The sequence below is a fragment of the Palaemon carinicauda genome, chromosome 4 (assembly GCF_036898095.1).
Source record: "Palaemon carinicauda isolate YSFRI2023 chromosome 4, ASM3689809v2, whole genome shotgun sequence".
Classification (NCBI taxonomy): Eukaryota; Metazoa; Arthropoda; class Malacostraca; order Decapoda; family Palaemonidae; genus Palaemon; species Palaemon carinicauda.
The window spans coordinates 149,225,223-149,237,810 of record NC_090728.1 but is presented as its reverse complement, the minus strand read 5'-3'; the positions used below and the strand labels follow the sequence as shown (position 1 = coordinate 149,237,810).

The 12,588-nt window shown below is 35.6% G+C and overlaps 1 protein-coding gene across 2 annotated transcripts in view; it reads right to left on the bottom strand.

Annotated features, from left to right (window-relative positions):
* The window catches only part of LOC137640108 (armadillo repeat-containing X-linked protein 1-like), a 235,707-nt gene that overhangs the window by 30,602 nt on the left and 192,517 nt on the right, over positions 1-12,588 (bottom strand). The window contains exon 11 of one of the 2 annotated variants that reach the window (XM_068372572.1): positions 3,847-3,885. The exons of the other annotated variant lie outside the window; for it this stretch is intronic. Within the exon in view, the coding sequence (XP_068228673.1) occupies positions 3,847-3,885 (39 nt within the window). The remainder of the gene's footprint in view (positions 1-3,846; positions 3,886-12,588) is intronic. 2 annotated transcript variants of the gene reach the window in all.

Below are 12,588 nucleotides of genomic sequence, written 5' to 3'. Positions count from 1 at the left end.
GAGGAGTTGGAAATGAGGAATTAGTTGTTAGGGGAAGAGGATAATAAGGTTGATGGCGAAGGTGAAATGATCAATGTTGTTACAATGTGGTTTTTTGTCAAACCTGACATCAATTGGAACAGTTCTTGGGCGTCAAGATCAGGTGATGACTCAGTAGCCTTCCTTTTTTATAACTAAGAACTGATCCAAAGTTTGTTGAATGGCGTTACTTCTTTTATCGTTGAAACCTTCAACACCATTCATAATTTTTTCAAAATGTTCGGCTGCAGAATCCTAGGACTCAGATGTTGTCAAACATTTTGAGCTTGAAATATCTTGGTTCTTGATTATGGAAATTTTCTTCAATTTTCTGTAGCTCCTTTAACTCTAACAATTCTCCGTTTGTCAGTGGTTGCTCACTAAGCCTCGATCAACTGTTCAAAATCTTCCTCTTCAAACTCCCTCTCAAGTTAGTTATTAAGTGTTACCAAATTTATCTATATGTCCCTTACTTTAAAATCATGTCTAAACTGAGGGCACTTTTTTTCCAAACACTGTTCATCGCTGATTGCGTCACTTTGGCCCAAGGAGTCCTTGCTCAACACTGATCGATATATATTGTATCCATTCCAAAAATCCCAAATATTTATCCTGTTCTCTGTCAAAGTAGCATCAACTACCTTAAGAGTGAAGTATGCTGTGAATTTTACTATTTGAATATTACTACGGTGCCTTGGTTCATGGGTTATATAAGAGAGGTGGAGTTAAGTGGCAAGAAAACAACTTTAACTTTCAGGTCCATGTTTTTCAGATGGGTGAGGTCCAAAGCTACTATCAAAATTCAACATAACCTTGAAAGGGAGTTTATTTACCCTAAAATATTCTTTTACTATTGGTATAAAATTGCTATTAAACCATTCCTTAAGTGGCCATGGATCATGCCTTCAGATTAGCCATTCAAATCATAGGAAGTGTGAACTTCAAAATTTTCTCGAGGGCTTGGAGATTAATAGCATGGAACACTAAAATAAAAGCTTTAGCTTGAAATTGCCAGTACCATTTCCCAAACATTAAATTCAAATATATCTTGGTTACCTTGCACCCTGGCATAGTTTTCTCTTCCTTAAGAATAAATGAATAATTGGGCAGTCTCTTCCAGAACAATCCTGTCTTGACAACATTGAAGATGAGTGAGTTCCCTGGGAATTTCATGTTCTATGATGATTTTTCTTAAAAGTTTTGGGAAATTCCTTTGTATATATCAGCAGCATCAGTCTCTCTTTGAATTTTAATACTGTATAAACTAAAGTGATTCTTGAACCAATTAAACCCTCTGTAACTCAGAACAAATGGAGTATTCTTTTCACTCAGATATTTTCTATACAAATCCTCATGCAAAAAATTGGCTTTCTCTTGAAAAAGTATTTGGCTTGTATGAATTTCCTCATTCATCTGTCATTCTATTCAAAGGGATAACAAGCATACTATACATCTTCATGTTAATATTTCAAGTTTTCGATGACGGAGCTTTTTCAGTCACTTATTGAACAATGTGGTCTTTATTGTGTATGATGGTGGATACCATTATCCGAGTCAGGCCTACATCATGCGCATTGTTTATAACCTTGTCACCCCTCTCATATCTTTTTATCATGACTGATTTTTCTTGCAATGTATTGTAATCAGATCCCTCTGGGAATCATTACCTGTAACTCTTGGGAGTAATTCCTAAAATATATAAAGATGGCCAAATACAAAAGATAAGCTCAATGTGTGTGTACAACACCTGCATGTAAGCAGTGGTAAGCTTTCTTCGCGCTGAAGCAATCGAAAATCTGTTGGCGCCTCGGCGCAGTTCATATTTCATTTTCAATATTGAAATCCTTGTTTTGATATATTTTAGTTAACCCTTTTATTTTTTCTTTAATTGTCATACAATAAGCATTAAACTCATCAGAGCATAACCAACCATTACTGAAATAATTGTTTGATTTTGTAGTACAAAGTAACGAACCCAACAGTACTTTGGTTGGGATTAGAACCTTTATGGTACTTGTTTTACTTCTGGGGTAATTATAATATTTTCTATGTATAGCACTAATATTTTCATAATGAATGTACAGTTTCTCATTTCTATAGTGATAACTTGAAGTTGAGACAGAAGTATGACCGTATAAAACAGCGTAACAAGGATTTTATCTTTCCATTTACTAAATGGGGATGACCTATGTAAAGTCAGCACAGACTAATACCAAACCAATGTAAATCAGGGTACTTATTTATTGTGATACTAATACCTGCTTTAACTATGGAATACCAATAAAGATAACTAGAAAAACCATTTCACTGCCAAAAAAAATAAAAAATAAATTAATCATCTCAACTTCTTTGCTTCACAAAAGTAAAGAAATTTAAAAGCTATAAATAAAAACAAAAACCCAATGGTTGTGCCTCACATGATCTATAAAAAATCTCCACTACATCAAATAAAGACCAAACTAGCCATATTTGTATTATTTCCTGATCCATCATGCTTAAGCACTGCTGAATATATTAAACTAAACAAGTTTTATGTCCACATAACTAGACACATTTTTTACTAATCCTAATTAAAACTCATAAATTCAGTAATATTAGGCTCTATAATGAAAAATTAAGTGATTGTTGATATTTTGACATATAAATAAGTGTGAGTTTGAAAAGAAGGCCGAGGTTAATCATAGTGGGGCCAGAGATAATGTCATCCTGGTGTTTACCTGTTCAATACGATCACAAATTTTTAAGACAAAATGACTGAAAATAAAATCATATTGATTAGACATAAGAATATTAAATGGAATAAGGTTGAAATTAAATGCCTGAAAAACAATTGTACGTAAACTTCAAAACACGTTAATACAAACAAATAAGCACAAATAAAGCAGATGTAAGAAATTAAATATGTAAAAATTTCATGTAATGCAATTATATGATATTGTTATAAAGAATCCAAAAGATATCCAAACAACATGAAAAATTCTAAACTAGACAAAAATTAATACAAAATGACAATAAATAAAGACATTAAGTCCTATGAAACATGCCCCACATTTCTTCTGATGACCAGTCCAACAAGTGTTGTGGCAAGTGAAGCAAGGGACTTCACATCATAGATGAGGTCTTACTTGCTTTAAATCATCACACACCTTGATGAAAGTGTCAACACCACTTTTGATCTCTCCCTGATCAGATGTAATAGCATAATAAGTAAGAGGAATAGGTTTGTAATTCAGATAAACACTTTGACAAAACCATCAACTTTGATAGTGTTAGTGACTGTTGAAGTTACTAATTATGAAAAAACTATAAATTTTGATAGTGTCAGCTAATGTAGAAGTTACTACTTATCATCACAGTTCAGTTCAATAAAAGCAAGCTATTAATGTATCATGACTATAAAGTGGGAGACAAAAATCATTTAATTTGCTGAATATTTTCGCTACTTCATAAAATTGTTCTTGCTAAAATATACAGTAGTGCCATCATGCATGTATATGTGAATAAAAATGTTTCATACTGATTAAATTCAATTCATCAAAGATAAATTGCTGGTTATTCTATCATATAAAGTAATTAGAGAGAGCTAATGCGCTAATGCTAAATCTGAAATTATCTTCAAATACAATGAGTATATAGCTAAAAATGTCTTTAACCACACAGAATTCTTTGGCAACAGACAGTTTGCACATACACACAGAGCACACTCATGGTGACAAACATATAAAACAGAAAATAAATACTGTACTTTGAATTCCACAACTGTTAATTTGTGTAAGACAAAAAACACAACGTTAACACAGAACAAGGTAAACACATACGGCAACTCACCTTTCTCCTTGCAAGCGTGTGGGAGAAGCTTCATCGTGTCTGCAACATACAGGCATGCATGAGCATTGCAATGTAAATGCTTACAGTGCATATTACGTATTCACAGTGAAGAAAGAGTTAGCAGAGAATGACTAAACACTGTAATCCTATTAACACACACACACACTAGCTTCCTACAAGTTATAACATATCTAATGGAGGGACATTTTTACAAATCACTAGCATAATGTCTTGTGTATTCAAAGATACTTCCAAATCATGTAATAGCAGTCTTTGCTTTTGCATTATGCAACAATTATGATGAAAGAAAAAATCTTTACATAAAACTTCAACCTTAAATATTCTTCACAATTAATGATATCTTTGAGAGATTGAAAATAACATCAGTAAGATAACTCATTAACTAATCTTCCAAAGACCTTCAAGATATAAAATGGTAAATATTTTCAAGACAAATTCTATTTCATGACTGTTGCAGTTGAGAAGAATTGGTTAAAATACAAAAATAGAATCGTCTGAAAGAAAAAAAATTGAAATAGTTTAGAGTAAATGCAGAATTGTAGAAACATAATTAACAGACAAACTTGCCTGGAAATATATTATAAGATAAACCCTTTTTGGGTGGACAATTGAACCATTGACCTTTGATTTACCATGCCACCACTATATCAACTCAGCTGGATAAGGTATGAAATAAGTGGAATCAGATATACTACTGCATATACTTGGAACATAGCTGGTTTATTACAATCACACTTATGGTTTTACTTTCTCCCAGCCCCACCAACTGTAAGCAGACTTGTTCAATTGTCTCAACCTGTAGAGAAAAATCTTCAATTTAAGCAGGCAGTCTTGCCTGCAAAGAGATGATGAGACAAAATGCCTGTATTTCTTCTCTTAGGCCTTCAGTGTAAATCACAGTTCAGTGGTTCAACTCTCGAAAGATGTGGTTTGTTGTATCACAATTAAACATCTTAAAAGATGCAAAAAAAAAAAAAAAATTTTACAAAAAGTTTATTCCCCAGATTTATTAACTGGAAACGGATACTACTTACTTACTAAGCTATATAGAGCTATTACAAATAATTTGTTAGTGAGTGAAGTCTAGGTCACATGATGCTACTAGTTCTTTGTGAAGTTTTGTTCATATGATGCTATTAAATATAATTATGATTGTCAAAACATATCCCAGACATTGTATTTCTTATGGTTCATAATGCTGAAGACCTTAAAACCAAATTTTAAGTTACTATAAGTTAAAAATTACAAATAATTTTGGGAAAATATAAAAAAATACAGTCACCTAGGAGATCGAACATACAGTAATTGGTTTCAAAACCTTGATCAAACACAAAATCAATTGTACTCAGGAGAAAGAGTAAAAATTGCATTACTGTAATTGGTTTACCATCTAGGATGATATTCATAATCTGGGCCATTTATGGCATTCGCTGTGATGCACTTAAAAACCATTATAATAAAAATTATCAAGAAAAGACTATTTCTGCCTCCATTTTGAGAAATTTCTGAAATCACTCAATGCATTAATAGTATAAAAACTGCCTGCTCTGCTGGCTATACAATACTTCTTTCTAAAAAAAAAATCTGTGTAACTCAACCCATTTTATCATCATTTCCTTTATGCTCAAACAAGGGGCAGGACTCCTTCCATCCTCCACCTTTGAAGACATGCCTGCTTTTACTGCTATGTATAGATAACCATAAAAAAATACAAATATAAATAAAAACAAAGAAAAAGTTAACTGAAAAATATTTTGTGGGTCACAACTGGGTGAGAGCTACATATAAACAGATTCAGTTGCCTTTGTCTCATGGCAATTGGGTTCTTTCAAGTTGTTTGACCTCTGAATTTTTCGTTTGACCTCTTAGGCAAAAATTATTCCAAAATTTTCTTTAATCACCAAATTGTTCTTTCAGGGGCATTCGATCTCCAAGGTGATTATGTATCAAAAGCCCTTCAGAGATTTGAAAAAGTAATAGTCTCAAATAATTTTAAATACTTGTTTAGGAAGGTGTAATATACCAATAGTACTCTTTTGAAGTTCATTAGGTTGAAAATTATCAAAGCAATTTGCTGTTTAATAATATAAAATCTAATATACAGACTTGAAAATATATTCTCAGAAAAATGTTCCATGGATGCAAACCTTCATATTCTACCAAAGATACAATAATTGCTAAGGGTAGTTACCTGTGGCAAATCATCCTTTAAGGTTAACAATATGCCAACTCATAAGACCTTTCTAACTAAGTAGATATACTCCCCCACAAATATAAGTGTTTTGTCTGATCAGCACCATAATCAAGGGTCACTGAAGGACCAGCTGGTTACTATCAGGGAGAGATATTTCTGGCAACGATTAAACAAAAGACAATAGAGGTACCAAGTACCCTTCCATCTGTTGATTGAGGTGAAGAGTAAGCCATCTGGGGTGTAGCTCGGGGCAGTGGACCAGTCCTACCTGCAGAAAGATTGCATGGCTCAGCACTGGGCCGTGTATCTTCCACAACCTCGGCTACCGGAATAGTGTAAGCCAGCCACCCCAGTCTCGGTCTTGGGCACAGAGCTGTGGTCCCAGAAGTGCAGTTCTGGCCCCCTATGGCCAACCTGGCTACCAAGGCAGTCAGTCAATCTGCCAGGTACCGTGCTCCAGGGCCCACAGCACATGGCTGTGGCTCTGACAAAATGTACCATTGAAAGCTATCTATCATCTTGTTTGAAGAAGGGTCAGAATCAATAAAAAGAGCAGGAGGAGGAGGAGGAGGAGTGAACTCTTCTTCCTCTTACTAACTTTTACCCCCAGGTCTTACAAGCAAAGAAGTTGAGGTCTGAACAACCGTTGACAACAAAGCTTGCCTACGGGGAGAACCGCAGGGTTTATTCATACAGGTACCACAACAATAGGAGTCACTGTTGCAATGGAAGCAGTACAGCTGGAACTTATAACACAAATGCAGAGGTTGGGGTCACTGGTACAGTTAGTGAGAGAAAGACGGGCCCTGGTGTCCCAGGCACCAGGGCAGTGGTGGCAAGAACAGGGATGACAGGTACAGGGGATGAATTGTAATAAAGGTACATTTAAAGAGGTGACAGGCACCAAGACAACGTGCACTTTCCCTTCAATAGGAGCGGGAATATTTTTAGCTGCTTCCTTGGCTTAGGGCACACTTCGGTTAATACCATTGGGGTCACTGGGATTACTGCTATCACTGGTGACATCGGGGGTGAGGTAGCCTTTGCTACCAGCTCCTTTAAAGGTGACACTGGGAGCCTAACTACAAGACCTAAGGAATGCCAAGTCTTCCTTAGATCAACTCATCAAGAATGGTTAGCAAAGATGAGCTTCCAGCAGATGTTGGATTGTGACTATCACCTCACACTCCACCGAACCTGATGAAAACTCCCACTGTAGATCCAAGTCTCCCTCCTCCTCCTCCTGGGGACCAAGCTAAATTGCATACCCATAAGGTTCAATGATTGCAGAACTCGATGAGGAAAGGAAAGTGCTAAAAAGTCTTTTGAACATTGTTTAGGGCTTTGTGCAAGACTATCGTGTAGAAGGACTAAGCCTTGTTTGCTCCTCAAAGAATGACACCTGCCCTAATGGGAGGTCCTGATCTATAATGGGATTTCCGGATAATCAAGAACAATTACTGTAGACCCCTAAACAGTACAGCGTGAGTGTGGCTCTATCACCAATTTAGCCATAAACCAAAAAAAAAATGTACATTAATCTCTTACCATATCGTGGTTCACATATCGTTACCTTAGTATTGAATTTATTGCAAGTAATAATAATAATAATAATAATAATATGAAAATCTATATCACAGACTCCTTTTTATATTACGAGTTTCTGTGGGTGGAAAAGTTTTATATTATTCATATTTTGAATATTTATTGTCAAAAATAGTAATCTTTGGGGCCAAAAATTAATCAAGTAAATGACAGAAATACCATATACAGTATTCAGTACTCGTGTAACACTTGCGATCTAGGACATTGTACGAGCACCAAATTTTAACCCAAAAAAATTATTTGATCATGTACCTCGTATATCATGCTTGTTCGTTTATTTATTATTTTTTTTTCAAACCAGATTATAATAAGCAAACCACTTTTTCTCCATCTCTATATCATAGCTTCTAGTTCAATGAGTTAAAAAACAAAAGAGAATGACCGATAAAAGTATAGTTAGCAACGCATACTCGGGTAACAAGTTGTTTTGCTTGAATTTCAACTTTCATATGATAGTAAACAATTACTGTAGTCATAACAAATGACAATTACACAAAAACTACTAAAAGAATTGAACGAAAAAGTCATAATTTTCTAAGCTTTGTTATCATGCATCATATAGGTAGACTATAAAATTATCGTGCACTGGCAACAGAGATGAGACACCTCTAAACTTTGATATGCCATTAAAATCATTGATAAATAAAATGAGAAAAGTATTTCTTACTGAAAACTATATGCAGTACTTTTATATGGTAAAATAAGAATTATAATTAAACTAATAAGTCTCTTTTAGCAATAGAAAATAAATTATTTGGTAGTTTGCCTTAATCAGCTGATTTGGAAATCCAGTGGTCTCGAATAGCTTACAAACGTAAATAATGAAAAGAAATATATCCGCTGTGTTTTTATTTGATAAATGTAATACTAATATGTGAATATTGCAATCCTTATTATTGGATAGAGCTAAGAGAAATATCAGTGTACTATACAGTGGAACCTCTACATCCGAACTTATCTACATCCGAATTTTCCAACATCCGAAGTAAAATTTGAGCAAATTTTTGACTCTACACCCGAATTTTATTTCGACTCACGAAGTAAACATTACACCATTGAGCGTCGAGTGCTCAGTTCTCTGTTCTTGTGTGTATCGTGTGGTTGTCCTCTGTTTGGTCTGTTATTAACACTGCTTATTTTCTTCCTTTTCTCACATTTCCTTTTTGATTTTACCTATAATCATGGTGCCTAAGAAGCTAAGTTTCAGTACAGGAAGAAGGCAATTCTTTCATTAGAATTGAAGCAAGAAATTATAGAAAAACATGAGAGCAGTGTGCATGTGAGTGATACTGTATGGCTAAACAATATGGCCGGAATAGGCCTATGATCTCGAGGATCATCAAGCTGAAGGCAGCCATTAAAGCAAATAACCATCGAAGGGGATCACCATCATTACAAGACATCGTAGCAATACCCTGGAAGAGATAGAACGCCTTTTGTTGATAGGTATAAAGGACAAAGAGATTGTTGGCAATGATCATTTGTGAGAAGGGCCAGCGTGATGAACAGAAAGAAAGGAAAAAGTGAAGCAAAGAAAACCAAGATAGCATTAACAAGCTCTTTTAAATAAGACTTCTCTCTTTTTCTGTTTCTCTCTAAACATAGCATTAACATGTTCTTTGAATAAAATCTCTCTCTCTCTCTCTCTCTCTCTCTCTCTCTCTCTCTCTCGTTCTTCTTCGCTGTTATAGTGTTAGCTACGTCTACGTCTATTATTTTTTTTCTGAGAGAGAGAGAGAGAGAGAGAGAGAGAGAGAGAGAGAGAGAGAGAGAGAGAGAGAGAGAGAGAGAGAGAGAGAGATTAAACAAAAATGAGAGATTAAACAAAAATGTGTTGTGTACATATGATTTTTAACAGCGTTAACGAGTAGAAAGACAGTTAAATGTAACTTAAAAAACAATATCAGTGAATCTGAATTCCTTTATTAACTAAAACAAATATTGATACAAACACACTCGTGTGCGTATGCGCAAACACACACACACGCACGAGGAGACACGATCGGCGAGGAGGTAGAGATGGTGACTGCGATAACATACCTAACTTACACTACGGAAATTTTAATCTAACTTAGCTTATTTATTTTTTCTTTCAATTTTTATATTTTATATTGATTACATTTTTTTTTCTTTTGATTTTTTTTATTTTCATCACTTTCAGTGACGAGTTATCACAGTCACCATCTCTACCTCCACCCCGACCGTCTCTCTTATTGCGTAGCAATTCTTGCACCTGTGTGTGTGTGTTTGTGCATACGCACACGAGTGTGTTTGTATCAATATTTGTTTTAGTTAATAAAGGAATTCAGATTAGCTGTTATTACTTTCTTAGTTTCATTTAATTGTTTTTCAACTCGTTGACGCTGTTAAAAATCATATGTACTCTAAACACATTTTTGTTTAATCTCTCTCTCTCTCTCTCTCTCTCTCTCTCGGAAAAAAATAATAGACGTAACAGTGAAGAAGAACAAGAGAGAGAGAGAGAGAGAGAGAGTATTTATTTAAAGAACATGTTAACACCATGTCTACCTTCTCGCCGATCGTCCGTCTCCTGGTGTACCAAATCCTACACCTGCGTTGGCCTGTCTCTAAGGTAAAGTGGCAATAAAACACATTTTTTATTCATTATTACTTTATAATTATCTTTTTTACATGCTTCTTTCATACTATGCAGTTATGTTATTATTATGTGTAATTATGTGTAGCCATTTATTAAGGATTTATTATGGGTTTTTAGGCTGAGGAACGAATTAAATGAATTACCATGTATTCTTATGGGAAAATTCGTTTCTACATCCGAACATTTTCTACATCCGAAGTAGGTTGTGGAACGAATTAAATTCGTATGTAGAGGTACCACTATCATATTTATTTTAAATACAGCTGTACTTTTTGGCCACATTAAACCGACATACGGTATAATTTGGTCAGCGCTGTAGCCAGAACAAAAAGTACATAAGTTATTGAATGCTCAGATTAAAAATAAATTAATTTACACATACGTAAAGATGAGTCTACAGTAAAGCAAGTTTTGGCTAAAAAGTTTTTTAAGTGTAAAATTGGTTTATACTTAAGTGGCAGAAGGGTTGAAATTGCATGGGTCTTTTCTTAGCATCATTATTGGATTTTCAAGTAATAGATTGCAGAGTTGTTGTTGATGGACACCAAAGTGAGTATAGGTATGTGATATCTGGTGTTCCTCAGAGTAGTGTTCTTGGCCCATTACTTTACATATTACTGTATTCTATTATCATTATTACTAGCCAAGGTAATTGAGGCAAAGAGGGCAGCTGACCTGAGGTGGAGTCAGGGATTGGGTCATTCATATGAAGAGAATAAGAAGTTTTGGAGAGAAGTGAAGAGAGTAAGGAAGGCTGGTTCAAGAATTGAAGACACGGTGTAAGATGGAAATGGAAGGTTGTTAAAAGGAGAGGAGGCAAGGAAAAGGTGGGCGGAATATTTTGAAAGTTTACTGAATGTTGAGGATAATAGGGAGGCAGATATAATTGCTGTTGCAGGTGTTGAGGTGCCAGTGATGGGAGATGAGAATGAGAGAGAGATTAAAATAGATGAAGTGAGGAGAGCACTAGATGAAACGAGAGTAGGAAAAGCGTCTGGTATGGATGGTGTGAGAGCTGAGATGTTGAAGGAAGGGGGTGTGACTGTACTTGAATGGTTGGTGAGATTGTTTAATATGTGTTTTGTGTTGTCAATGGTATCATTAGATTGGGTTTGTGCATGTATTGTACCACTATATAAGGGTAAGGGAGATGTGCATGAGTGTTGTAATTCAAGAGGTATTAGTTTGTTGAGTGTAGTTGGAAAAGTGTATGGTAGAGTAATGATTAATAGGATTAAGGATAAAACAGAGAATGCAATCTTAGAAGTACAGGGTGGTTTTAGAAGAGGTAGGGGTTGTATGAATCAGATTTTTACAGTTAGGCAGATATGCGAGAAATATTTAGCAAAAGGTAAGGAGGTGTATGTTGCGTTTATGGATCTGGAGAAAGCGTATGATAGAGTTGATAGGGAAGCAATGTGGAATGTGATGAGGTTATATGGAGTTGGTGGAAGGTTGTTGCAAGCAGTGAAAAGTTTCTACAAAGGTAGTAAAGCATGTGTTAGGATAGGAAATGAAGTGAGCGATTGGTTTCCGGTGAGAGTGGGGCTGAGACAGAGATGTGTGATGTCGCCGTGGTTGTTTAACTTGTATGTTGATGGAGTAGTGAGAGAGGTGAATGCTCGAGTGCTTGGACGAGGATTGAAACTGGTAGACGAGAATGACCATGAATGGGAGGTAAATATGTTGTTGTTTGCGGATGATACTGTACTGGTTGCAGATGCGGAAGAGAAGCTTGGCCGATTTGTGACAGAATTTGGAAGGGTGTGTGAGAGAAGGAAGTTGAGAGTTAATAAGGGTAAGAGTAAGGTTATGAGATGTACGAGAAGGGAAGGTGGTGCGAGGTTGAATGTCATGTTGAATGGAGAGTTACTTGAGGAGGTGGATCAGTTTAAGTTCTTGGGGTCTGTTGTTGCAGCAAATGGTGGAGTGGAAGCACATGTACGTCACAGAGTGAATGAAGGATGCAAAGTGTTGGGGGCAGTTAAGGGAGTAGTAAAAAATAGAGGGTTGGGCATGAATGTAAAGAGAGTTCTGTATGAGAAAGTGAGTGTACCACTGTGACGTATGGATCGGAGTTGTGGGGAATGAAAGTGACGGAGAGACAGAAATTGAATGTGTTTGAGATGAAGTGCCTAAGGAGTATGGCTGGTGTATCTCGAGTAGATAGGGTTAGGTACGAAGTAGTGAGGGTGAGAACGGGTGTAAGAAATGAGTTAGCGGCTAGAGTGGATATGAATGTGTTCAGGCGGTTTGGCCATGTTGAGAGAATGGAAAATGGTTGTCTGCTAAAGAAGGTGAT